At 36.2% G+C, this 25,834-nt stretch overlaps 1 protein-coding gene across 4 annotated transcripts in view; it reads left to right on the forward strand.

Annotated features, from left to right (window-relative positions):
- CCDC170 (coiled-coil domain containing 170) overlaps positions 1-25,834 on the forward strand; it is a 106,782-nt gene that overhangs the window by 65,350 nt on the left and 15,598 nt on the right. For all 4 annotated transcript variants that reach the window (XR_011974658.1, XM_072643713.1, XM_072643715.1 and 1 more), the window contains exons 7-9: positions 277-477; positions 4,895-5,068; positions 12,031-12,273. Coding sequence is in view for 3 of the 4 variants with exons in the window: in XM_072643713.1 (XP_072499814.1) it covers positions 277-477; positions 4,895-5,068; positions 12,031-12,273 (618 nt within the window). In the remaining variant the exon portion in view is untranslated. The remainder of the gene's footprint in view (positions 1-276; positions 478-4,894; positions 5,069-12,030; positions 12,274-25,834) is intronic.

Here is a 25,834-nt window from a genome sequence, read left to right on the forward strand (position 1 = left end):
TGTCTTAGGCCAAATGTCAAACTATGTTAGATAATATGGATTTTGTCAGATAGTGAAAACAGAGTTTGTCTTCGCATCAGAGGTAAATATGATTAGTGTTTTGTTTTAGATTTTGTATGGTAACTTTTTTCATCTAAAGAAATCAAGTGATCTGAATCTGTAAGGTGATAATATAAATAGTTTTGCTGGAGCAGTTCAGCACTCTTTTTTTTTTTTAAAAACACTTACTTGCATTTCAAATGAAGTTTCAGCCCTATTCTGTTTCTTTCTTTCCAGATGGTTTCCCAGCTTGAAGCCCAGATAGCTAAACTGACGGAACAATTGGAGAATGAGACTGGACTTCACCAGAAAGCTCTGCAAAGGGCCCAGAAAGCAGAAAAGCATTTTGAGAATCTTCAGGGTCAATTGACACACCTAGAGGGGGAGTTGGTGTCTGGAGATGTTCTGCTAGACAGTTTGAGTCTCGAGAAACAAAAGGTAATAACCTAGGGGTATTTCATTTAATGGAAACATCTGTTACAAGACAAAAATATGTTTGAAAAATCATCCATCATATACTGTACTTAGAGATTGAGTCTTAAATACTAATTCACCTGAAAAATCTCAAGCAACAGGTGGTATGGTTGGAGAAGGGGGAAATTCTGGGTTTTCAGAACTCTTTGGACTATAACAAAGTTAGAGCTTAATTTCTAGTAAAAAAAATGGAGCAAGAAAAAAATTGCTCCCAAACACAAAGTACTAACATGAATTTTGTCATGTAGAAATAGAAAAATTCCCCTCCAGGTGGTTATTTTACTTCCGAAAGGTCAAATAAATTATTATAAAGTGTATATGTTATTGTTGAATTAAATGAAAAGGAAACAGCATTGTGGGATTTTCTTCCAGATTGTTGGATTAGGGGAAGAGAAGATTCTGTTGGACAAGTCAGAGGGTGATAGAATAGGGTGTAGGGGAGATTCCACAGGGTTTTTAGATTTGGTCATAGTTTTGTAGTTGGGCCAAGCCCATCATTTTACAGGTAGGGAAATGGAGAGGTTTTAATGGGAAGTCATTTGCTCAGTGTTACTCAGATTATAAGTAGTAAAGCTGAGATTTGAACTCAGGTCCTTTGACTCTAGTTCTCGTCTGTACCAGGTTGTCTTTATTGGAAGGGGCAGAAATGGAAAGCATGCTGCTAGTCTTCTGTTCCACATTTGAAGCTTGTGTTATTAATTATTGAACAATCAGTGCATAGAATGATTTCTGAATTTCTGCACAACTAGCAGAGTTTAATCAGCCACTGGGTGCAGAATCACCTATTACCTAGGTACAGAAATGACCATATTCACTCTTTGTGAATATCTGAGAGCAGAACAGACATCATGGAGACTGGCAGAAACAAGGTAGCAACCAGTTTGACGTCCTTGTTTCATTCATACCATAACCTCTTTGAAGCTGTTCTAGCAGAATCTTCTCCTTTTCTTCCTGTTTTTCATCTCTTTTCCTTTCAGTATGAAAGAAAAGCAGTATCACTCTATGATTTTAGTCAATCTTGAAGAATCCTCAAGACTGGCAAATATTTAGTCACTCTGGATAATTTCCATTCAGCAGCTGAGGAGATGGGCAGCTAGGTGGTACAGTGGATAGAACACTGGACCTAGAGTCAGGAAGACTCATCTTTCTGAGTTCAAATCTGGCCTCAGACACTTATGACCTGTGTGACCCTGGGTAAGTTACTTAACACTGTGCCTCAGTTTCCTCATCAGTAAAATGAGAAGGAAATGGAAAGCCACTCTAGCATCTTTGCCAAGAAAACCCCAAATGGGGTCACAGAGAGTTGGATACTAGCAAAAACTACTGGACAATGCCATCTGAGGAGAGAGGTTGTTTGTGCCATCCTGAACCTGCTGGAGAGAAATGGATTCAGCAACAGGATAAAGTGGTCTATGTAGATTTATCCTGCAACTTTACTAAAGTTATTAGCTTTTTTAATTAGTTTTTTTCTATTAGTTGATTTTCTGTGGTTCTCTAAGTATAATATTATATCATTTGCAGAAAGTAGTAATTTGGTTTCTTTTTTACCTATTATTCTTGGAATTTTTGGTAGTCTTATTGCTATGTGTATATGTATACACACACACATATATATAGACACATATACAAAATATTTATATGTGGAAATATAATTTTATATATAGCAATTATATATACACATATGCATGTATATATATGTGTGTGTATATGTATGTGTGTGTGTATATATATACATATATATATGAATTACATTTATGTTGTTGTTCAGTTGTGTCTGACTCTTTGTGATCCCTTTTGGGGTTTTCTTGGCAAAGATATTGGAGTTATTTGCCATTTCCTTTTCCAGTTCATTTTACAGATGAGGAAACTGAGGCAAATAGGGTTAAGTGACTTGCCCAGGGTCACACAGCTAATTAGTATCTGAGGCCAGATTTGAACTCAGGAGGATGAATCTTCCTGACTCCAGGCCTGACACTCTATCCACTGTGCCACCTAGATGCCCATATCTGTACATATAGCAATATAACCTCTCTATCTCTCTAGCAATTGCATATATATATATATTTGCATTTATTGTACCATGTCAAATAATAGTGGTGCCAATGGGCATACTTTACCTTTGATCTTATTGAAAAGTCCACTGGTTTATCCCGGTTACATATAATACTGGCTCTTTGTTTTAGATCTATACTAGTTACTATTAACCGTATAAAGTAGAAAAAAAAAAGGCTTAGAGGCAAGGATTTCATTTGAATTGTTTTAATTTTTCCTGTTGGGTGTTGTGACGATAGAGTAAGTTAAAAACATTTTTTAGTTAACGCTCTATCCTAGTGGTTCTCAGAAACTATATGTATTCTCAAATAATATGCAGTGGGAGGAATAGTGAAATTGGAGTTACTGGATCTGAGTTCAAATCCAAATTCAGTTACTTAACTCTTGAGTGAGTCACTTTATATCTGGGTCTCATTTTCCTCATCAATAAAATGAGTAGGTTGGATGAAATGCCTTCTAAAAGTCCTTCTAATTGTAGATCTGTGGTTCTAGGCTACTCATGAAACCTATGATCTAAGGAGAGTAGAATTGCATATGAAAATATGAAGGAAAGTTGTACCTTATTTTGATGCTGAACATATTTATTTAAATGCTTATGCTCCCTTGAATGGCTAAATAAACATCTTTAGTTAAAATTTAAGTTCAATTTTCTTTCCCCCCTCAAAAGATAACTGATTGGAACTTTCCAGAATTATTCTCTACTCCCTAGCATTAAAGATAGAGTGTTGCTTTCTCTGGGTGTATAGGAAGTCCCCAGATTGCATATCTAAATAGAGATACCATGGTTGAGCTATTTTAAAAAAAAATGTTGATCATGTAATGAAATAGTAAAAAGAATCTTGTTGCCTTTGGAGTTATAGTTCTGGGGTGCAGTTACTAGCTCTATAGTTTAATGTCTTTGTGACCTTGGGCAAATCAATCAATCCCTTTGGGCCTCAGTTTCTTTCTTTTTTTTTTTATCAGCAGACATATTTTTCCTTCTATTATTCCATGCTGCCTATTATTTATTTTTAAAATAATTTTTGACATCTTTTTCTAACATCACCTATATTTTCCAATTTATTTTTCTTCCCTCCTGCTCTGAGAGAGTACTTCTTATAACAAAGAATAAAAGAGAGGAAAAAAGAAAACTATTTCAGCAAAATTAACCAACATATTGAAAAATTGTGACATTTACCCTTAATGTTTCATAACCTTTGTGCTCCTACTTCTGCAAAGAGGAAAGGAGGTGGCTTCTCATATCCTTTCTCTGGGGCTGCACTTAGTCATCATAATTTCATAGCATTTATTTTCAGTTGTTGCGTTCTTTCCACATACATTGTCATAGACATTATCTGTATTGGCTGCCGATGATGACTGCCAATGTCCTGTCCAAGTTCTGTCTATTGATCTTCTGAGCCTGTGTTGGAACATGTAAACAAAGCAGTTTATACAGTAATGCTCCAATTATCCAGGGGTGAGGCTTCCAGCAATAGTAATTTTCTAGAATAACCAAGACCTAGAAATGAGCTATCACAAAATTCATTCGTTAAAATCAACATCCCTTGTGCCTTCACTTAAGGACTATTGACTATTCTACATATGTATACATGCATTTGGTCCAGATCTGTTATTTTATCAATATAAAGAATTCCCATTTGGAAACTCCCTCAAGACTCTTCAGTTGATGCAAGTTGGCTACTGTTTTGAAACTCACGGATTTAGAGACCAGAATTGCCTTGGGACAATGAAAGGCTAAATGAGTTGTCCTGATTAAATGGCTAGTGACCAGATTTGAGCCCTGAGTCTCCTAGCCTCCAACTCTGTCCCTCTAATTACTATCTCAGTCATCTCAGTCTGTCACTATCTCTGTCTCTCTGTTTCTCTGTCTCTCTCTCCCTTCCCTCTTTCCTTCTCCTCTCTCTCTTTCCCTCCTGTCACTCTTTCCCTTCTTCCCTCTCTCCTCTCTTTCTGTGTATGTGTACATATATGTGTGTGTATGTGTGTGTATATATGCTATAACACACACATATGTATGCACTCCAGACTGCCCATATATTTTTCCTGTCCTTATTACATAGTTGGTCTACTCTGATAGTATTGAAAGAATAACTGCAAATATATATTTACTGTAGCTGTCTCAGCTTTTAAAATAAAAAAACATACTTATTATTTGTTTCCATCCTTTTGATTTCTTGTTGAATATGTTAATATAGGAATGTTCTTCATAGTCCAAGCATTGAAAAGTAACTAGTGGTTAGTTCTCTGCTTGAGAGAAAGAGGAAAGCCTGACAAATTCACTTATTAACTGTGTTTTCTATATCAATTTCATTTTTGTTTTGGGGCTTAGTATCTTAAATTTGTAGATCAGCTTTCAGAGAAGATGAAACTAGACCAGATGGCTGCTGAACTTGGCTTTGACATGCGGTTGGATGCAGTTTTAGCTCGTGCAGAGCAGCTGGTCCGTCTTGAGAGCAGTGCAGTTATTGAAAACAAGACCATGGCCCATAGCTTACAGAGAAAGGTAAGAAAGTGGCCTGTCTCAGTCTTGTTGGAAAAAAAAAATCAATTTCTGGGGGATCCCAAATGTTGTAAGAAAAATGTTAAGTCCACATTTATCCATAATTATTGCTAGTTTTGGCTGAGATATACTTCTTTACTATAAATACTACCTCCATTGATAGATTGGAAATCCTTCACATCTCTGTAAAAGTGGTGCATTCTGGCTCTTGAAGTTTCAGTGTGCTTCATTTGCCTTTTGTAGAGCCCAAGGGATGACAGGGATTTGGATATAGTGGATGAGTGGAAAGTTACCTAATCACCTATTTCTAGCTAGTTTCAGGTCATGCTTTACATCCTATCCACCCATCCATTCATCCATGTATCCATCAATTCATTCATTCATATCTGGCATCTTACCATCTTCCCTTTTACCACACACATACCACTTCTTCTTTTGGAAACAGTATCAGACTAATACTACCATCGTTTCCATAAAAGATAAAAATAGTTATAGCTGTATTCACCATTCCTGTGACCTCCCAGACTCCCTTTCTTGGCCACCATTCCCTTAAATGTTTTATTTCCTCCATTAGCATGAAGGCTTTTTGATAATAGGGAATGCCTCACTTTTGCATTTGTATCCCCAGTATTCAGCACAGTGTCTGGCAAATGAGCCCTTATTAAATGCTTTTTTCACTCATTCAATCAAATATGGCTTCACACTTTGATGTAAAATCATTCTTTTATACTTTGTGGTTTGTTAGGCATACTTCCTCCTGGGCCAAGAACCCATCAGTCTTATAGTTTAAGCCATGGCTCAGAAATCCAAACCTTTTCCTCAGATACCATCTTCTTAACCAGCTGTTAATTTCTTAAATCTGCCTTTCTTGTCGGAAGCTCTTGCCTTTGATCAGCAACATTAATGAAAATATCACCTGTGGTCCTAAGGGCTTCCTAAGTGCCATCCTGAACTTGAAGTTTTACTCATGGTTTTATAATCCTTAGTAATGCTTTGTAGATTCCTTTTGGCACTCTCATTTGTTCTTGCATGAAACATAGAAGTGGGTAGTAGTTATCAGGTGAGATGGGTAATAGTTATTACATAGTCTTCATGAGTTTCTGTGAAAAAAGAAAAAATTATCACCTACTGCCCAGTATGCTAGTGATGAGTCTCTCCTCAATTAATGAAGCTAGTTCATGGATAGCAGACACTTAGAGTAGTAAGAGCCTTGTGCTGGAAATCTTCCCAGTTGTGTAGGGTCTGTCAGACCTTGTTTTCATTTTTTAGAAGCCAGGGTGGCTTCCTTACTGGGATGAAACAGAGTAGGAATTTACTGGGGTTGCCAGTTTTGTTTTAATTAAGTAAATTAATTCTAAAATATAATTCTCATCTTAAATTTGGAAGGATGATGATTATTATGTTAGTGCATAATGAAAAAAAAAGTTGCCCATTTCAGACCTGAAAAGAAAAAAGGGAGAAAAACTTGGTGGTTATTTTTTTAAAAAGATAGGGAAATATGAATGAATCTACAAGGAAACTATGGAGTAGCACCTTTTCTATACCACAATTATTGTAATGTTAGGGATATTTTATATTACAATATTATTTTCCTCTAGAAAGGAAAATTAGATTACATTTTCTTCCTAGGTTCTATCCAGATAATCAATCTTTCTCTAGACTCAGCATCCATTTCTTTTTACTTGGATCCCAATGAAGGAGATAAAGACCATTAACTATAATGACAATAATAACAATAATCTCTTTCTTCAGTCTTCTCAATCTCTTTCTTCTTAATGATTATACTTTCTTTGGAAGTAACCAAAATTTTATTAATTCATGTTAATGAATTAAATATTCACTAATTTTAGTTGCAAATGACAAATGGTTTATAATAATTTTTTTTATGAGAGGAGAGAGCATAGTCTGTAGATATTGTAAGCCAATCAATTACATAACCCTTGAAGCCCCTTCCCGCTCCATAAGTAGTGTTCTCATAAACCTTAAAAAATAATATCAAGAAAGATAAAGCCCAGAATGAACTGAGGATGGTGAAAAAAGTAATAGGGAAAACAAAAAGGACTTTTACAAGCTATTTTTAGATTAAGAAGAGGAAGAAGAAAAGACAGGCCCCTAGGGTGGGTTGGACGTTACAGAAAGAGGAACTAATCAAATGCTATTTTGCTTCTTTCTGTGTCAGGGAGAATGATCTTCGGACTTGAGAAGATAGAACAAAAGTTTTAGAGCCAAAGAGAGGCAAGGAAGTAGTGAGTGTCTGCTTACTGACTCTAAGTAAATTTCAGATCTCATGAACTGTATAAATTACACTATAGGGTACTGTATCAGTAAGTACCCCAGCATACACAGGGGGACCTGCTACCACAGGTTCTTAGATCTGCATTCATAAAAGGAAAGGAAACTTTTGAGAGGTTAACCATCATTTTGATCAAGCACATGTATCAACCCTTTAACCAAGCACATATATCATTTACCTATTTCGGGGGAGTTAGCACCCCGAACTTCAAAGAAAATACAGAGAAGTTAAAAGTCAACAGACAGGCTTCCAAAATGTCTGACCAGTAACATACATGTGTCTTTACCAGAGAGGGAACATCTGGGTTTCTCAAAGGAGCGGGACACCTTAGAGGTTTCCCAGAGTCCTCTTCTGGCTAAACAAACACTTCTAGTCAGTAAACCCCAAAGTAAAACCTCACCCTCAGAGTATTTATATACTTTTTAGAGCCAGAGAGCATAACCCTTTGACCCAGTGCCCCAACAGAAAAAATTAAAGGTACTTGGGACCCTCCTACAAAACCACTCCCCTAATCAAGCTTCCCACAATGGGCAGGCCCATCAATGAGTGGGAAAGATCTTCCTCAGTCACATTCAAATAGAGGCATTATACTTCTTGATCATACCAAAACAAAAACAGCAAAAGATCCTATTTTACTTGACACTACAGGTACTGAAAAAATTGGAGGTATTATTGTTGAACCATCTAGCAGTGGTTCCTCAAAGACTCCCTGTCTTTGAGGAATCATGGGAAATAGAGAGGTGCCTGAAGAAAGGACAGTGGAGAGGAGTAGTTTTTGAAAGGAAAAAATATACAATGCAAACCACAGATAGGGAACTTTAAGTTGATCAGAGCAAAATTCTGGTATAAATTGTTAATTGAGTGGATCATGAGCTTTTAGGAAAGGAAGTGATGATGATTAGGAGTCATTGTTTTTTAAGACAAACCTACTTACCTTCCAAACTTCTACATTCTTGTTGTTGTCACCATTATTAATCAAATTCACGGCCTCAGAGTTCTCCTTGACTCTTTACAGCTAGAATAGTAGATGAGGAACAGTAAGCAGAGCTCTAGGTCAGAAAAAACTCAAGTTCAAATGTGATCCCAGACACTTAGTAGCTGTGTGACCCCAGGAAAGTCATTTAACCTCTGCTTTAGCTTCCTCATCTGTAAAGTGACAAAGTAAAGTGTAAAGTAAATCTGTAAAGTGTGAAGTAGAGAGTGAAACCTCTACCTCCCAGGGTTGTTGTGAGGATCAAATGGGAGAATAGTTGTTCAGTGCTTAGCACAGTGCTCTGCACATAGTGAGCATTATATAAATGTTAGCTATTACTAACTAATTAATTATTATTAACTAGTTAATTATAATTAGCTATTATATCCAATAAATTCCAGTCCTGTTGATTTTGCCTCCATGATATCTCTTGGATATGTCTCTGTCTTTCTACTCATAAGGCCAATACCATAATGCCGGCCCTCATCGTCTCTTGCCTGGACTATTGCAATGGTTCCCTAACTGAACTCCCTCCCTTGTCTCTCCCCTCATTGCTTAGCTGCCAAAACAACCTTTTCGAAGCATAACTCTATGTCACTTCCTTGCTCCAAAAAGCATCATTGATTCTCTTTTGCCCTAGAATAAATCCTATACTATTTGACTTTTATATAAAGTCCCCTGCAACCAGGCTCCAGCCTATATTTCCAGAATTATTATATGATGCTTCCCAGTAATACCCCCAATGGTCCAGTCAAACTGACCTTGTTGTTTCTTATATACAACATTGTGTCTTCCATATCCTTGCATTTCCACAGCCTGTCCCTATGCCTGGAAGGCACTCTCTCCTCACCTATGCTTCAAAGAAACATTGATTTCCTTCATGTCTTAGCTCAAGCATTGCCCCCAATTGGGTCTTCTTTGATATCTGTGGTTACTAGTGCCTCTTCCTCAATACTACCTTATATTTATTTTTAAATGTATTTTGTGTGTAGACATGCTCACAATACTCGTGTATATAGACATACATACACATTCATAAGAAACACATGTATCTACACAATGCACAATATGCACATGTACATGGACATATATGCACAATGTATACATACACACAGTGTATACATAATGCGCAAATATATGCATAATACAGGTATATGCACCCATGGGCACATATATACATACATGTTCATAAGAAACACATGTAGCCACACAATGTACAATATACATGTGTATATGAACACAAATCTATAATGCATGCAATACCTATATACACACATACAAACATGTATATGCACATGTTGCCTCCCTTGATAGGGACCGGGGAAAAAGCAGGGACAATATCATTTCTATTTTAATATTCTCATTGCCTCATACAGTGTTTGGCATGTGGTAGGTGCTTAATAAAGACCCCCTCATTGTTCTGTTCTGTTCTCTTGGTTTGATTTATATCACAGTCTCCTGGTTATCCTCTTACGTCTCCAACCACTCCTAAACAGTCTTCTTTCTTGGTTCCTCATCTTCTCTAAATCATTCCCCAAGATTCTGTTCTTGGCTTTCTTTATTATTTGTTCTTTTATTTCCCTGCACCAATGAGAGTGCCTAGCACACAGTAGACAAGTAATAAATACTTGTTTTTGGTTGATTTCCCTTGGTAAGCTTATCAACTTTTAAGGCTTCGACTACCAGCTCTATTCAGATGATGCTTCAATTTGTATCTCAATCCTACCCTCTCTCAAATTTCAGGCCCTTGACTCCCCAGGACATCTTTACCTGCATATCCTATTGTTACCTTAAGTTCAACACATCCAAAATTGAGTGACATTTTCCCTCTTAAACACTCTGTCTGCCTCTTCAACTTGATTTTCTGTTAGTGGCACTATCGTTTACCTGCTTTGAAATTGACTTTTTTTGCCTCTTCCCTCTTCCTCACCTCCTGTATCTAATCAGTCATCAAGTCTGGGTTGATTTCCTCACAAAACATTATCTAGAATGATTCTTCCCCCTTTTCTTTACATGACCAACACCTTTGGTATTTTTTTCTTCTTTTACCTGGTTGGAGTATCATAATAGCTTTCTGAGGGGTTTTCTCATATCTATTCTCTGCTAATCTTTCTTAGATATATGGATCTGGTCATGTCACTTCTCTGTCTAACAATCTTCAATGGCTCTGTACAAGTTAAACTCAGACTATTTTGCACATTGTTCAATGCCTTTCAAATATGGCATCACCTTCCCTTTCCAGCATTATCTTTATCCTTCAAATATTATATGCTCTAGACAATTTGGATTACTACTTAGACTACTGAACAACCCTTGAACTTTCCAATCCTATGTGCTTTTGTTCACACTATTGCCTATACCTGAAATGTCCTCCTACCATTCTTAACTTGTTGACTTCCTATTCATCCTTCAAAGTCTAATTCAAAATCTACTGCCCCTATGCAGTCTTCCCCAGTGTTCCCTTGTTTGAAATAATTTTTCCTCTCAGGCAGTATTAGCATCACAGTAATCTCAGTGTTGAAAAGGACAGTAGTAGTTATCTAGTCCAACCCATAACTGAACAGGCATCTTCTCCTCAACATACATGATTGAAAGAGCATGTCTTTTGCATAAAGACTTTTTTCTTTTTGCAGAGTCCTTAATTTGTGAGAATTTTTTTTCCCTTTTAGCATAGTTATTGTGTCTCTTTGCGATTCCAACCCATTGCCTTTAGGGCTGTGTTGGTCGTCTCAATCTTTTCCAAGGTAAGAGTACAGTTAGAGATATGGACCTGACCTGTGATTTCATTGAGAGCGTTCTGACTCTCAGCTTATTATTTCTATTACATCATGCAGATGTTTATCTTAAAGAAGAAAGAATTTAGAAGGACTGACAACTTCAAACATTTGAAGGCTTGTCTTGTGGGAGAGGGCTAAGAGTTTTTCTTTTTGGCTCTATACAGACCAAAACCAGACAAGGAGAAGTTAGAGGGAGCCAGATTTCAGCTCAAAATAAAGAACTTCCCAATATTTAGAGCTGCTTGGAAATGGAATAGGTTGCCTGTAAAGGGAACGATTTTCAAGGAGAAGGGGATGATCAAGCTTTGTAGAGGGATTCACCCATCTGGTGGGAGTGGGATTAAATGACTCCTCAGGTTCTTTTCAATTCTTAGATTTGATTCTTTGATTAAATGAAATCCAAGGCTTCTTAAAATAATTTCCCTGGCATTTCAAGTAAGAACAAGATGATTTAAAAAAAAAATAATTCAAAAGCATAATAACTCTAATTTTTTTTAGCCAACTAAACTCAACACTTTGTGATTGAGATTAATCAGTACAGGGTTGGCTGCCATTGGGTTTGTAGAGGATTGAGCCTCTCAGTGTCTTGTTATAGTCTGTCCTTGATGAATCCATTTTCGTAGTCTTAAATGCAATTTCACATTTTTATTATGATGCACCTAATGCTAGGGAGAATCAGAGTTGAAAGCCTTCCTCCTCTGCACATTTTCTGTGGTTCTTTTGTCTAGGGCTTCGTAGCTCATGAAATTAAATCCTGGAAAAAAATGAATAAAAAATGCAATCAGGGAAAAGAAGTCCAATAACCTTTTTGGTTGGTACAAATGAGTCTTATTGAAATATAAAGATCTTTGTGATAGCAGTAATTCACTTATATTTCTTGAGTGTTCAGTTATAAAGAAAATTCCCTGTTCTCTTAAACTAGCTAAAGGCTCAGAAAGAAAGGCTGGAGAGTCGAGAGCTGCACATGAACCTTCTACGGCAGAAAATAATTCAACTGGAAGAGGAGAGGCAAGTTCGCACAGCCTTGGCTGTGGAGAAGGATGAGGCCAACCTTACCATCAGGAAACTACAGAAGATGGTGGAAAGGTTACAGAAGGATCTGAGAGTGGCCCGGGAATCTAACACTGAGCTCAAAGCCAAACTCTCAGATACCAATGAGCTCAAGGCAAGTGCCAAATTTATGTGTCTGTGTTGATATTTTGCTAACCACAGGAAAAGTGTGTGTCCGTCCAAAGCCCATGTGAGATACTAGGTGGCAAAGTGTATAATCATCGTTATCATCATCATCATCATCATATCAGTAGCTATCATTTATATAACACTTGAAGATTTAAAAGCACTTTGAACGTCTCTGATTCTCACAACCCTGGGAAGGTGGGTGTTATTATTATCCCCATTTTATAGATAAAATTACTGAGAAGTCAAATGACTGTTTTAGGATCACATGTTTAGTAAGTGTCTGAGGCAGAATTTGAACTCAGGGCTTCCTAACTCCTTAACCAGCATTCTGTCCACTGAGTACAATTTATAGTCTTAAGAGAGCTGACAACGGCATTGAGAGCTTAGGGGACTTGCCCAGGGTCACCTAGCTAGGATATGTCAGAAGCAGGACTTCCTGGTTCAGAGGTCAGTTCTTTATCCATAACACTACTCTGTCTTTCACGGAATATACATGTAGATAATATACAATTAGGCAAAAAACCAAGTGCTACAATGGTGCTGAGGTCAAAAAAATCACTTCTGACTGGATTAATCAGCGCAGGCAAGTCTGAGAAAATGAATACAATTCTTCATTGAGAAGGGTCAGTCACTGTAGTAATAATATTTACTAAAATCCCTTTGTGTGTGTGTAATGATGCAGGTGTACTGCTTCCTATCCATATCATTGTGAATTAGTTCCGTTAAAAAATGGCATTAGGTGAAACAATGTTACAGAGGGCTGATAGTTCAATGGGAACAGAGTTGAGGGAAGTGATACGCTAGCTTTTCAGGTAGGTAATATCTTTAGTCAGATGGGAACTGGGGATGAGCTGCCCTGATGTCACATGATTGGCTTAGTGATGTCATGGTGTAACTTGATACATAGTGTAACTTGATACATAGTGTAACTTGGTACATAGTGTAACTTGGTGAGCATGGTGACTCTATGGTTCAGTTATAAAAATTTAATGATGCTTTTAGGAGGTAATGTCTTAATGTTATGCCTAAAATGGGTATAGTTATGAGTCTGAAGGTAATTCAAGGCCTTTCCAATGTAAAGAAAAAAATAAAAATATACATGAACATAACCAAAATATTTAAAATATCATATATATATATTTCTGCTGCTATGATTGGTATATATTATCGCATACATATAATAAGGTATATAGCTCAAATGTATATTATTCAACTGTTTAAGGCATCAGGTGCTTATTGTTTACTAGACACTGTACGAACCCCACCTTCAAGAAGACCCCACACGGGGTCACAGAGAGTCAGACATCACCAAAAACTACTGAACAACTCCATCTGAGAAGATAGGTTGTTTGTGCCATCCTGGACTTTCTGGAGAGAAATGGATTCAGCAACAGGATAAAGTGGCCCATATAGATTGATCCTGCAACTTTACTAAAGTTATTAGCTATTTCAATTAGTTTTTAGTTAATTTTCTGATTCTCTAAGATATAATATCATATCATTTGCAGAAAGTAGTAATTTAGTTTTTTCTTTGCCTATTACTCTTGCAATTTTTGGTAGTCTTATTGCTGTGATATGTGTGTGTATGTATGTATGTATACACACCCATACATACATGCATACATATACAAAATATTTCTCTGCAACCCATGGATTGCACAATAGGTCCTTGCTGAAACTCTTACTTAATGGCTGTTTTCTGGACCCTCCTGGCTTCAGAGTGATTATCAATAGTAACTGTTGCTCTTTCCCTCCCAGCTTTATTTACTTATATATTTTTCTTTTGCTCATTAAAGAGGCCATTCATTCCCTGACTACTTCTTAAAGAGACCTACTCACTGAATGGGCATCACCTCACTCTAAGTGAGCACCTGAACAGGCCTTTGCCAAAAAAGGCCAAGGTCTCCCAATGCATCCTGGGCTGTCTTCTGTCATCCTGATGAATATCTGGTCACTGGATTCAGATGGCTCTGGAGGAGCAAGTGAGGCTGGTGACCTTGCACAGTCATGTCATCATTTCTCTGATGTCATAGCCTTCTTCGAAAACTAAGGATGAACACAACAACAACTTCTTCAAGAAGTTTACATTCTAGTGTGGGATGATGATACATGAATAGGATCTGGGGAGCTGGAAAGCAAGGGTTGGAATTATATATGAAGTAGTATAACTAGTGATGTTGAGGAAATGTTTGTGGTATAGGCCTGAAACCAAACAAGATGAGGTTGAAGCTAGACTATCATAACCTATGGTGGCTGTATGGACAGATTCCATTTTCAGATGGGGAACAAGTAAAGAAGATGGCTCCAGTAGAGCTGAGTGCAGTCAGCATGGTGTGAGAGGTTCTGGAAGTATTATTTATCTATAATATACAATATGCCATGGTTTTAAGGAGACCAGTTTTCAGGAACTCTGAGAGTCTTAGAATATCTATGAACCTGGAAATTTCCCTAAATTAAAAAAAAAAATCTTTGATTATAAAACCAAAGTAAAACTAATTAAGCAAACCCTCCCTTCCCAATGAGCAAACAAAAACAAAACAGTTCCTGAGGATCCAGAAAGAAAGATTAAACACAACCTGGTAAAGTTTAAGTCATGAAGATTATAACTGCTACATTGTGTGGGATTGGTTGGTAAGCCCTTTTGAAGGAAAAGAGTGTTTTGGTTGTCTACCAGGGTTTTTTTCTTCAAATTTATTTATTTGCTTTCAATTTTCAACAATCACTTCTGTAAGTTTTAAATTTTTCCCCCCCCCTCCCCAAGACAGCATGCAATCTTATATGGGCTCTACACATACATTCTTAATAAATACATTTTCACATTAGTCATGTTGCATAGAAGAATTAAAATGAATGGGAGAAAACATGAGTAAAACTAAACAAAACCAAACATAGCAAAAGAGAAAATAGTCTCCTTCGCTCTGCATTCCAACTCCATAGTTCTTTCTCTGGATGTGGATGGCATTTTGCATCATGAGTCCTTTGGAAATGTTTTAGGTCCTTGCCTTGCTGTGGAGGACTAAGTCTATCAAGAACAGTCCTTGCACGCTGTGACTGTTACTGTGTATAATGTCCTCCTGGTTCTGCTCGCTTTACTCCGCCTCAGTTCATATAATTCTGTCCAGGTATTTTTGAAGTCTGTCTGTGCATCATTTCTTATAGCACAATAGTATTCCACCACATTCATATATCACAACTTCCTCAGTCGTTCCCCAGTTGATAGGTATCCCCCTGGTTTCCAGTTCTTGACCACCACAAAAAGAGCTACTATAAATATTTTTGTACATGTGGGTCGTTTTCTCATTTTTATGATCTCTTTGGGATATAACCCTAGAAGTGGTATTGCTGGGTCAGAGGGTGTGCATATTTTTATAGCCCTTTGGGCATAGTTCCAAATTAATAGAGTTTTTAATAGATGGTTTGGTAGAGGGTTGTTCAAACAATGAGTGAAATTGCCATAGAAAGTATAGGTGTTAAATGTCTTGTGTGTGTGTGTGTGTGTGCGCACGCGTGCGTGCATATATACAAACTTCAGCATTTATTATTGATGAAAACAGATTGTTATAGAATTCTTGGCAAATCAATTACCTTTTTTTCACCATTTTTTGTCTTTTCAGTTCCATGTAAGCTTTTGTTTTGTAAAAGCACTTAGATGTTAAACTTTGCTTTTTCATCTCCTAGATGGTAGAGCTGATGATGGGGAACTGGGAGGAATGAGAATAAATATTGACCAAAGTGCTTTTAAATCTCTCTTTGCCCTCTTGCTCTGGTGGTTGTTTTATACTGGCTAATGTCCTCAAATAAATGATGATAATCAAAATCAGTATCAATGTCTTTACTGTTATCTCCCATTTTCAGAGTCAATAGCTTATTTAAATGGGTGGGGTTAGAGCTATCTCATCTTTTATCCAGTGCTTTTCATTACTCTCAGGTTGTTTGCTATTCTCCTCTATTACTACTTGCATGTAATCTCTTCTCATTTTTGTTGTTATTGTTGTTGCATCACTTCAGTTGTGTTCAACTCTTTGTTAACCCATTTAGGGTTTTCTTGGTAGAGATGCTAGAGTGGCTCGCCTTTTCCTTCTCCAGCTCATTTGACAGATGAGAAACTGAGGTTAATAGAGTTAAGTGGCTTACCCTGGAGCCACACAGCTTCTAGGTGTCTGAGACCAGATTTGAACTCAGGAAGATGAGTTTTCCTGACTGTACGCCCAACACTGTAGCCATTGTATCCCCTAAGTGCCCCCCCCCATTTTTCATCTATATCACTCTAATATATTGTTGATTTTTAACTCATGTTCTAACTGGTAGATGCTCTGACTGCATGGGGCAACCAATTCAGAAATGATTCCCACACAAAAACAGATCATTTTCTGTTTGTTAATATGTAGTCAATTTTATTTTTTTGTGATGCCATTTATTGCTCACCAAGTTTGGCTCCATCTGACTTGAAGAAAGTATTTGTAATATACAGGACTGGGATTTTTGAATGGTCTACAATCCTTTGGATATGTTTTCCAAGTTTTTTTTTTTTTTGCCATTTTCCATTGTGCTCAACTTCCCATTGAAGTCCCTGAATATATGAAATATGTGACTGGGTTTGCATGATTTCATCAAGTTCCTTATGGATTTCATCTTTTGTGACAGTTACACATAAGCCTTAGTTTTTTGTCACAGTAATCTTTTTGTTCATGTTCATCATAAACACTGCAAGATTAGATAGGTATACAGTCAGATGGTGTTTATGTGGTAGCGAGGTGGCTCAGTGGAGAGTGTGATAGACTTGGAAACAATGTAGACCTGAGTCCAAATTTTCCCTTAGACACTTACTAGCTAGGTGTTCCATGGCAAGTCATTTAATCTCTTTAAGCCTCAGTTTCCTCATCTGTAAAATGAGAATAATAATAGCACCTATCTCCCAAAGTTATCAGGAAGATAAAATGAGATAATTTTTATCAAGTAATTTGCAGACCTTAAAACATTATCTAAGTACTAGCTATTTTTTTTTTATTGCTTTGTATACATTTTGGAACCAGCTTTGCCACTTCCTGTATTTGTTTTTCCAAAGAGAACCCCGAGCTGTTCTTTTATTTTGCTACATATGAAGTGATCTAGGAATTAGAATCAGGGGAGTAAAGGAAAGTAGGATTTCTCACATTGCTTACAAACATAATAAGTAGAAACATCAAAGAGATGAAAAATGGCTAAAAAACAAGAGAAAAAATTTAAATTAACCATTTAGTTTTGTTTTCATTTTTTAACGAGAATGTCATTGTTGATGTCCTTCATTTTCTCTAGTAGTAAATTAATTAGATTGGTGTTTGCAGATTGTCTTAAATTTACATGAACCACAGCATTCTCTGCCCTCTTTACCTCCATCCTGTCACCATTACCAAAGAACCAGAAGAGGACCAGTCAGGAATGAGGTCATTTTTCTATTGTTCTTTCATGTGTTGTCATTGTTAAAAAATTACCTGTGGCTAGTCTGTCTTTGGTAAGTCTCCTTTGCACTTGGTGAGGTTCATCCTCAATGAGCTAGGGATAATCTTTCATAAAGACAGTATTTGAAGTCTTTCCAATATGGCAGAAACCTCCCAGAGCATATGCTCTGGCTGGCATATTATCAAGAACCCATGGTGATCTCCATGCCACAAAGAGGCATTGGGATAGTAATATTGTGAAGGAATGCTTGCTTTGTTATTTGATGAAGTCGAAATGTTACTGAAGAAGAGATCTGCTAGAGCAATTGGACCATGTCAAGGACACATAGAAGAAATCTATGCTGGAAGCAACACAATCTTGAAGGCACTCTGGGATTTATGTTGAAGATATTTCAGAGGGGAATGATATTCAGAAAAAGGGGAAATATTCAATGAATGGAATGATTAACAAAAGAGGGAAACTGAAAAATCAACAAACACTTGTTCATAGGTCTACCTTTATACCTCAATAAGATATGAGGATACTTAGTCTGCTTTTTAAATGTACGCGTAATAAAAAAGGCTTGAAGGGAAGAGGTGGTTTTCATAGTCATACAATTGATTGACAAGTTTAGCAAATACAAGATCCCACTTTAGTATTGTGGGTTGACTAAATTAAAAAGTCCCACAAGTTCAGCAATAACTTTCCCTGATGCTTTATGGCACAGAGATGATGTGGTTTCTTGAAGGTTATATCAATAGTGCATAAGCACTGATAGGTTATTTCATTCAGGAAAGTCTTCACTCATGATTATGGCAATAAACTAAGTTGATTCTTTTGGGGGGTTTAGACTAAGTACACAGAGAAGCATCATCAAGTGATTGGTTACTTGGTTATGAATTCTTTGGCCATGGCAACTCCCTTTTCTGCTGCCATCTCTGCCACTAGTGTTTCTAATTCTTGCTCACCTTGTCTTTTCCACTGATGTCCTTTTCTATTTTTAAAAAAAGTATTAAGTTGTTTTTGATAATTACTGTTTTATAATGTAGTTTGAGACCTGGTAATGCTAGGTCCTCTTCATTCAAACATTTTTCATTATTTCCCTTAATATTCTTGACCTTTTGTTCCAACATATGAATTATTATTTTATCTAATTCTATAAAGCATTTCCTTAGTAATTTGATAATTTTAGTACTAAATATGCAAATTAACTTAGGTAATAAAATAATTTTTATTATATTGGAGTGGTCTAGCTGTGCACATGCAATATCTTTCCAATTAGTTAAATCTAGTTTTTTTCTTTAAAAATTATTTTGTAGTTTTGTAGCATGTAAATTGAAATCTTATATGTGTCTTGGTAAGTTAACGCACAGATTTTATGTAATTTATAGTTGTATTAAGTGGAATTTGTCTTTGCTTTTTGCCTAGACTTTTGTTAATATATGGAAATATTGACGCCTTCTGTGGAAGTAGTTTGTGTCCTAGTACTTTACTGAAGTTATTGTCTTAATCATTTTCATTAATTCTCTAAGGTTTTCTAAACAAGTTATCAAATTTTCTGCAGAGAGGTATAATTTTGCCTCCTTTTTGCCAAAGCAAATTACTTGTCTTTCCTCCCTCCCTCCCTCCCTCCCTCCCTCCCTCCCTCCCTCCCTCCTTCCCTCCTTCCTTCCTTCCTTCCTTCCTTCCTTCCTTCCTTCCTTCCTTCCTTCCTTCCTTCCTTCCTTCCTTCCTTCCTTCCTTCCTTCCTTTCCTATTTGTTCTAGCTACCATTTCTAGCACAGGTTAAATAATAGTGTGAATTACGCCAGTCTTGGTTCTTATTGGGCCCTGATTTTTTTTGGGAAACCTTCCTGGGTTTCTACATTAATAGTAATATTAACTCTTGGTTTTAGATAAATGCTTTTGTCACATTGAGAATAAGTTCTTTCATTCATATGCTTTTTAGGGATATTTAATACAAATGTATACTATATTTTTTCAAAAGTTTTTTTCAGTATTTTTTGATATGTGATTTTTGTGTGGTTTATTAACATAATTAAGTAGGTTAATAATTTTCCTGACGTTGAATTGTCCTTGAATAGTTGGCATAAATCCAACTTAGTAATGAATAGTCTTTGATGTATTGTTGTAGTCTCTTTCCTAGTATTTCATTTAAAATTTCTGCACCAATATTACTTAGTGATGTTGAGATATAGTCTTTATCTGTCTTTTCCCTTCTGATTTGGGAAGCATAACCATACCAGTCTGATAAAAGGAATTTTGATAAAAGTGCTTTTATTTTCTCTATATTTGAGAACAATTTATGTAACATAGGAATAGATTGAACTTTAAAGTACCATGCTTAAAGATAAATGGAAGAACCTATGTAGATAGAGCAAGTTCCTAGTTTTGAGCACAGGAGAATATGGAATCAAGAATGGAAACAGAAAGTTTGGTGTTGACAAAGAGAAGGGATGCTTCTTACTTGGTGACTGGTGCAAAGGAAAAGAAAGTGGCAGATAATCTTGTGAGTTTTTGAGGTGTAGAATTGGGGAGAAGAGGGTATTTATAAAGGGGAGTGCTACTGTTTTCTTGATAAAGTTAGAAGCAAGGTCTTCTGCTACAAAGGGTAGGAGAGGAGAGAGGGGAAGAAGCAAGTGTTTTTGAAGGCTAGAGGGCAGAAAAGTTTTACAACAGTCACAGTGGGACAGCACAGTTGAGAATAGCTAACATAAATTTGTAAACCTGGACCTGCCTGTCATAGGTGTAAGATTTCCTTTACCAGTAGTCAGTGCCATGTAACTATAATCAAAAAAAGCAGATGGTGGGTATAGTCTAGGATTAGGGTTTAACAAAGCTAAAAAGGCAAGAGACTACATTCTTATACCTTTCTCAGCTGTACTAGTACTCCTCTATCACATCCTACCTCTTATCCCAGCCCTGGAATTGGAAGTACCCTCTGCTATGGTCTCTCCCTTTGAGTGATTGGATGGCTTCATTTAGAACCTTCATCTAGGGAGGACACTTAGGCCAGCTATGTGTAATTCCTTTCCAAGTTGTACTCCAGACTGGTTGAGGACAATGTATAATTAAACTGGTTGATTATAGATAGGATAGAAGTTGTAAAAGGACGAAAGCAAATCTCAAGTTGGGAAGGGTGTAAATGACTAGAGGGTGAGTATGAAGAATAGATTTTGTAGGAGGTGGACCGAGGGAGATAGGAGGTTGTGGTCAGATGCAATTTTTATTTCTCCTTTCATTTTTACATTTTCTTTTTTTACTTCTTTTGAGGATTGTTAATTTGTTGATTTTTATAATTTTAAAAATTATGTGCCTAGATCATTATGTTTCTCTTTCGTGAATATATGTGTCAGATATATACATTTTCCTCTAAGGACTGATGTTCCTTCTCTGCCACAAATTTTGGTAGTTGTATCAATGTTACTCTTTTTATTAGTGAAATTATTTTTCAATTATATGATTAGTTTGGTGAACAGTTCTTAATTTAGGGTGTTCTGTGTATCAGCAAGGACCCTGGCATACACAAAAGGGCTTACTGTACAGGTTATTTGATCTGCATTTCTAAAAGGAAAGCAACTTTCGAGGGGTCAACAATCACTTTAATCAAGCACATATATCATTCACTTAGTTCAGGGGAAAAAATCAGCACCCTGAACTTCAGAGCAAATACAAAGAAACAAAGATCAACTAGGGCTTCCAGCTATCTGACCACAAGCAACACATACATCACAGATCAACAGACAGATCCAACTGTCTGACCATTACATAGATACATAGTTACCAGAGAGAGAAGCACCAACATCTGGGTTTTTAAAGCTGGGGGTCTGTGTAGCTGCTTCCCAGAGTCTCATCTGGCACACAAACCTTCTTCCAAAAACTAAGCCCCAAAGTAAAACCTCACTTCAGACTATTTGTACACTTTTCAGAGCTGGAGGGCAGGACCCTCTAATCCAGTGCATCAGTAGAAATTAGCAAAAGATATTGAGGCCTATTAAAGGGTGGGGAAGATCTTTAACTCTTCCCCCTAACCACCATTAATCTTAAATTACCATTGCACTCTGTCAGTCATTAAATATTTATTAAATGCTTATTATGTACCAGGCTTTTTGTTGAGCACTGATGCTACAAAGAAAGACAGCAACAGTCGCTGTTCCTAAGAACCTTAGTTTCTAATAGGGAAAACAAGTCCTTGATTTCTCCTGTGAGAAGCAGCAAGAATGTGGAAAAGATATCCACTTTCACAGGTCATTGTCAAGGTAAAGGGCCATTATTATTGTCTATTTCCTGGTGTGGTGGAAACTATGGAGGGAGGAGCTGCCCCAAACCCCCACCTTCCCCCCATAGCATCCAGTCAGGACCTGAAGTTACATACAGTCTCTCCATCTTGTTTGGGCATCCTGCCTGATGCTGTTGTTCCTACTGTTTATTTTGACATTTATGTATTCTTCTTTTTAATGTGTTACTGGTGAAGTTTTTGAGCTTATTTCCCTAATCCCACTTTCCCCCCACAAACTCTATGGTTTATATTTTGTGATTTTGTATAGCGCGGTGTTTTTTTGAGTGCTGGGTCTGGAGTCAGGGCGAATTGAGTTCAAATATGGTTTCAGACATTTTTAGTAGCTCTGTGACCCTGGGAAAGTCATTTAACCTTGTTTGTCTTAAGTCTCCTCATCTGTAAAATGAGGCAGAGATAGAAATGGCAGACTACTCTAGTATCTTTGGAGGTAATAAGGACTGGCACTCATCAGACCTATGCTTTTGGAATGTCATCTTGGAACTTGAGTCAAAGATAGATTGAAGTGGGGAGAGACTTGATATATAAGGAGATGAACTGTTGGTAGATCTGTAAAGAGGTCTGTACCCCTAATAGATAAAAAAGACAAGGGCCCACATGTATAAAAATATTTCAGCAGCTTTTTTTTTTATTATAGCAAAGTATTAACAGTGTGAGCCATTGCTCTATTCACGTTTCATTTAGTGGCCCTGAAGCAGGTTGTCACCAAAAAGTTGCAAAATTGTGGATAGAATTTCCTCAAGATGTCTGAGTGGTTATGTCTATACCTGGTTCCCCTTTATCATCTTAAGAGAGCAAGATATATACCAAAAGCAGCAAAAGAATAACCACCAAAAAAGAAAAGGAGAAAGAAGGAAGGAGGTTAAGGGGTGAGGGAGGGAGGGAGGGAGGGAGAGAGAGAGAGAGAGAGAGAGAGAGAGAGAGAGAGAGAGAGAGAGAGAGAGAGAGAGAGAGAGAGAGAGAGAGAGAGAGAGAGAGAGAGAGGAATAAGCTAGAACTTCTTACCAGAAAATTTCCCCTAAGAAATGAAAAAGTCATATATCAATCTCATAAATGTTTCCTCCCCCCACCCCCACCCCTTTAGGAAGCCTTTTTCATACTGTCAGCTAACTACTAGAGCACTGATAGTTTACTTTGAATGTACCTTGTATGTACCTATTTATTTATATGCTACCTCCCTTGAAGTTTCTTGAAGATGGATTTTTTTTGCCTTTCTTTGTATCAGTCAATGAACAAGCACATATTAAGGACCTCCTATGTCCCAGGAACTGTGCTAAGCTGGAGATACAAAGAGAGGCCAAAACAAAAGCAACCCCCTAGGTTTTCTCTCAAGGACCTCATATTCTATCAGAAAAGCAGCACCTATACATTTAAAATAAATGCAAAATATATACAAAGTTGGTTGGTTGATTAAAAACAGTGACTGTCTTGTCACAGAGAGATGATGGACTAATATGCAGAATAAGAAACACATTCTTGGATACAACCAGTGTGGGAATTTGTAGTGCTTGATTGTGCTTATATAAAACAGAAGGTCTATATTTTTCCTTTTTTTTCAGTTAATAATAGGAGGTGGGAGGAAGGGAAAAATGTTTAATAATTGAAAAAAAAAGACCACAGAAGAAGTTTGATAGAATTTCTTCTTATTTTTGTGAAAGCATTTTATGTAATATTGGAATTAATTGTTCTTTGAATGTTGGGTAGAATTCGCTTGTAAATCCATCTGGTCCTATTTTTTTTTCTTCTTCCTTTAAGAGTTCCTTTATAGCTTGTTTGATTTCTTTTTCTAATTTCTTATTCTGTTAATTTAGGTAATTTATATTTTTGCAAATTTTTTTTTGTCTAAGTTATCTAACTTTGGCATGTAATTGGGGAAAGTAATTTCTAATTGTTTCTTTTATTTTATTTTCAGTTGTTAATTTTCCTTTTGGCACCATTAGGTTTTCCTTTCTCTCTCTTTAAAAGTCATACGTTAAAAGTTTATTTTATTTTCTCAAAAACTGCTTTTTTATTGATCAATTCAGTATACTTTTTTTGACTTTGAACTTAGTTACGCCTTTTAATTTTAGAATCCCTAGTTTGATGTTTAGCTTTTTTGCAAATTGTACTTTCAAAGTTTTTTTAGTTGCACACACAGTTCATTGATCTTTAACTTCTTTTGTTGAAGAAAGTGTTTAGAGATATATCCCTCAACTCCGAGGAGGTTTAAGTTTGTCCCAAAAGTTTTGGTATATTGTCTCATTGTCATGTTCTTTGATGAACATTTTTATTGTTCCTATCATTTGTTCTTTTATCCATTAATTATTAGAATTATAATTAATTTAAATTCCTTTCTTCAAAGACCACTTTTTGACTATAACTTTTATTGCATTGTGGTCGATAAATTATGTTCCTATTATTTCTTTTCTGCATTTATTTGAGAATTTTTTATTCCCTAAAATTGAGATGCTCAGTTTTTGTACTAGGTGCTATGTATATTTAAGAACTACTTCTTTCTATTCTTAACCAAAAATTACCATATATAACTTTTCTAAAATTATGTGCACGTTTTAACATCTTTATTTTTTAGTTAGATTTGTCTGTAACTAAAAGGAGTGCCTTTAATTCTTCCACTATTAAAGTTTTACTGTCAATTTTTTCCCTGTAATGTGGTTAAATTTTTCTTTAATGCTTAAATTAAATGCTTAATTGCTATGTCATCAATTGCATGTGTGTTATTACCATTAATTCATTATCTGTAGTGTTTTTAAGCAAACATAATATGGTTTTCTTATTTCTTTTAATCAAATCTATTTTTTCAATTACCTTGTTTGAGATCAAACTTACTACTCCTGTAGTAGGTTTTAGTTTAGATCCTCATTTTAATTATGAATCTATTTTTTTCAAATGTGTTTGTTTTCAACAACATTGTTGGATTCCAATTTCTGGCCCATTTTGCTACCTTCCTCTATTTTTGGATGATTTAATCTCATTCACATTCATAGTAGTGACTGTTAATTGTATATTTATGTTCATTGTACTTTTTCCTCTTTGTCACCTACCCCTTCTAATTTATAAAGGTGGGGGTGAAAGAGGAGTGTGCTTTAAACAGGGCATATTTCCAACAAGGCATTATTGGTTCCAAGGATATAATTATTTTTCAAATATTTGCTGTATACTGCAAGTTTGTGCTGCAGAAAGAGTCTACAAGTTTGCAATTCCACCTATTATGACTGAGTGTACTTGTTTTGCCACAATCCTACATGCACCAAGTTTCATTATTCATTATTTTTGTCAATTTGATAGACATGAGGAAAAATTGCAAATTTGTTTTAATCAATACCAAAATTTTCTCAGAGAAGCTATTAGATAATATTCCACATTTCTCTCTTTTAATCTATATGCCATAGAGATTATTTCATTCTTGAAAAATTTTAAAAGATTTTGCAGCTGAGCAGCTTGGTGGTGCTGTGGATAATGTTCTGGGGCTGGAGTTAGGAGGACCTGAACTTAAATCTGACTCAGACACTTACTAGCTGTGTGATCTTGGGTAAGTCACTTAATTTCTGTTGCATTAGTTTATTCAACTCTAAAATAAGAAAAGAGCCTTACCCATCTCCCAGTGTTGTTCTGAGGATAATATTGTAATAATAATTTGTAATAATATTCTGAGATAATATTTGTAAAAAGTTTTTAGCAAAGTGCCTGGCACATAATAGGTGCTATATAAATGTTAATTACTATGATCATGATCTTCATTATCATTTTTGTGAAACTATCTGGCCCAAAACTTTATTCATGAGTGAGTGAATGTGTGTGTGTGTGTGTGTGTGTGTGTGTGTGTGTATGTGTG

This window comes from Notamacropus eugenii, chromosome 2 (assembly GCF_028372415.1).
Source record: "Notamacropus eugenii isolate mMacEug1 chromosome 2, mMacEug1.pri_v2, whole genome shotgun sequence".
In the NCBI taxonomy this organism is placed as follows: Eukaryota; Metazoa; Chordata; class Mammalia; order Diprotodontia; family Macropodidae; genus Notamacropus; species Notamacropus eugenii.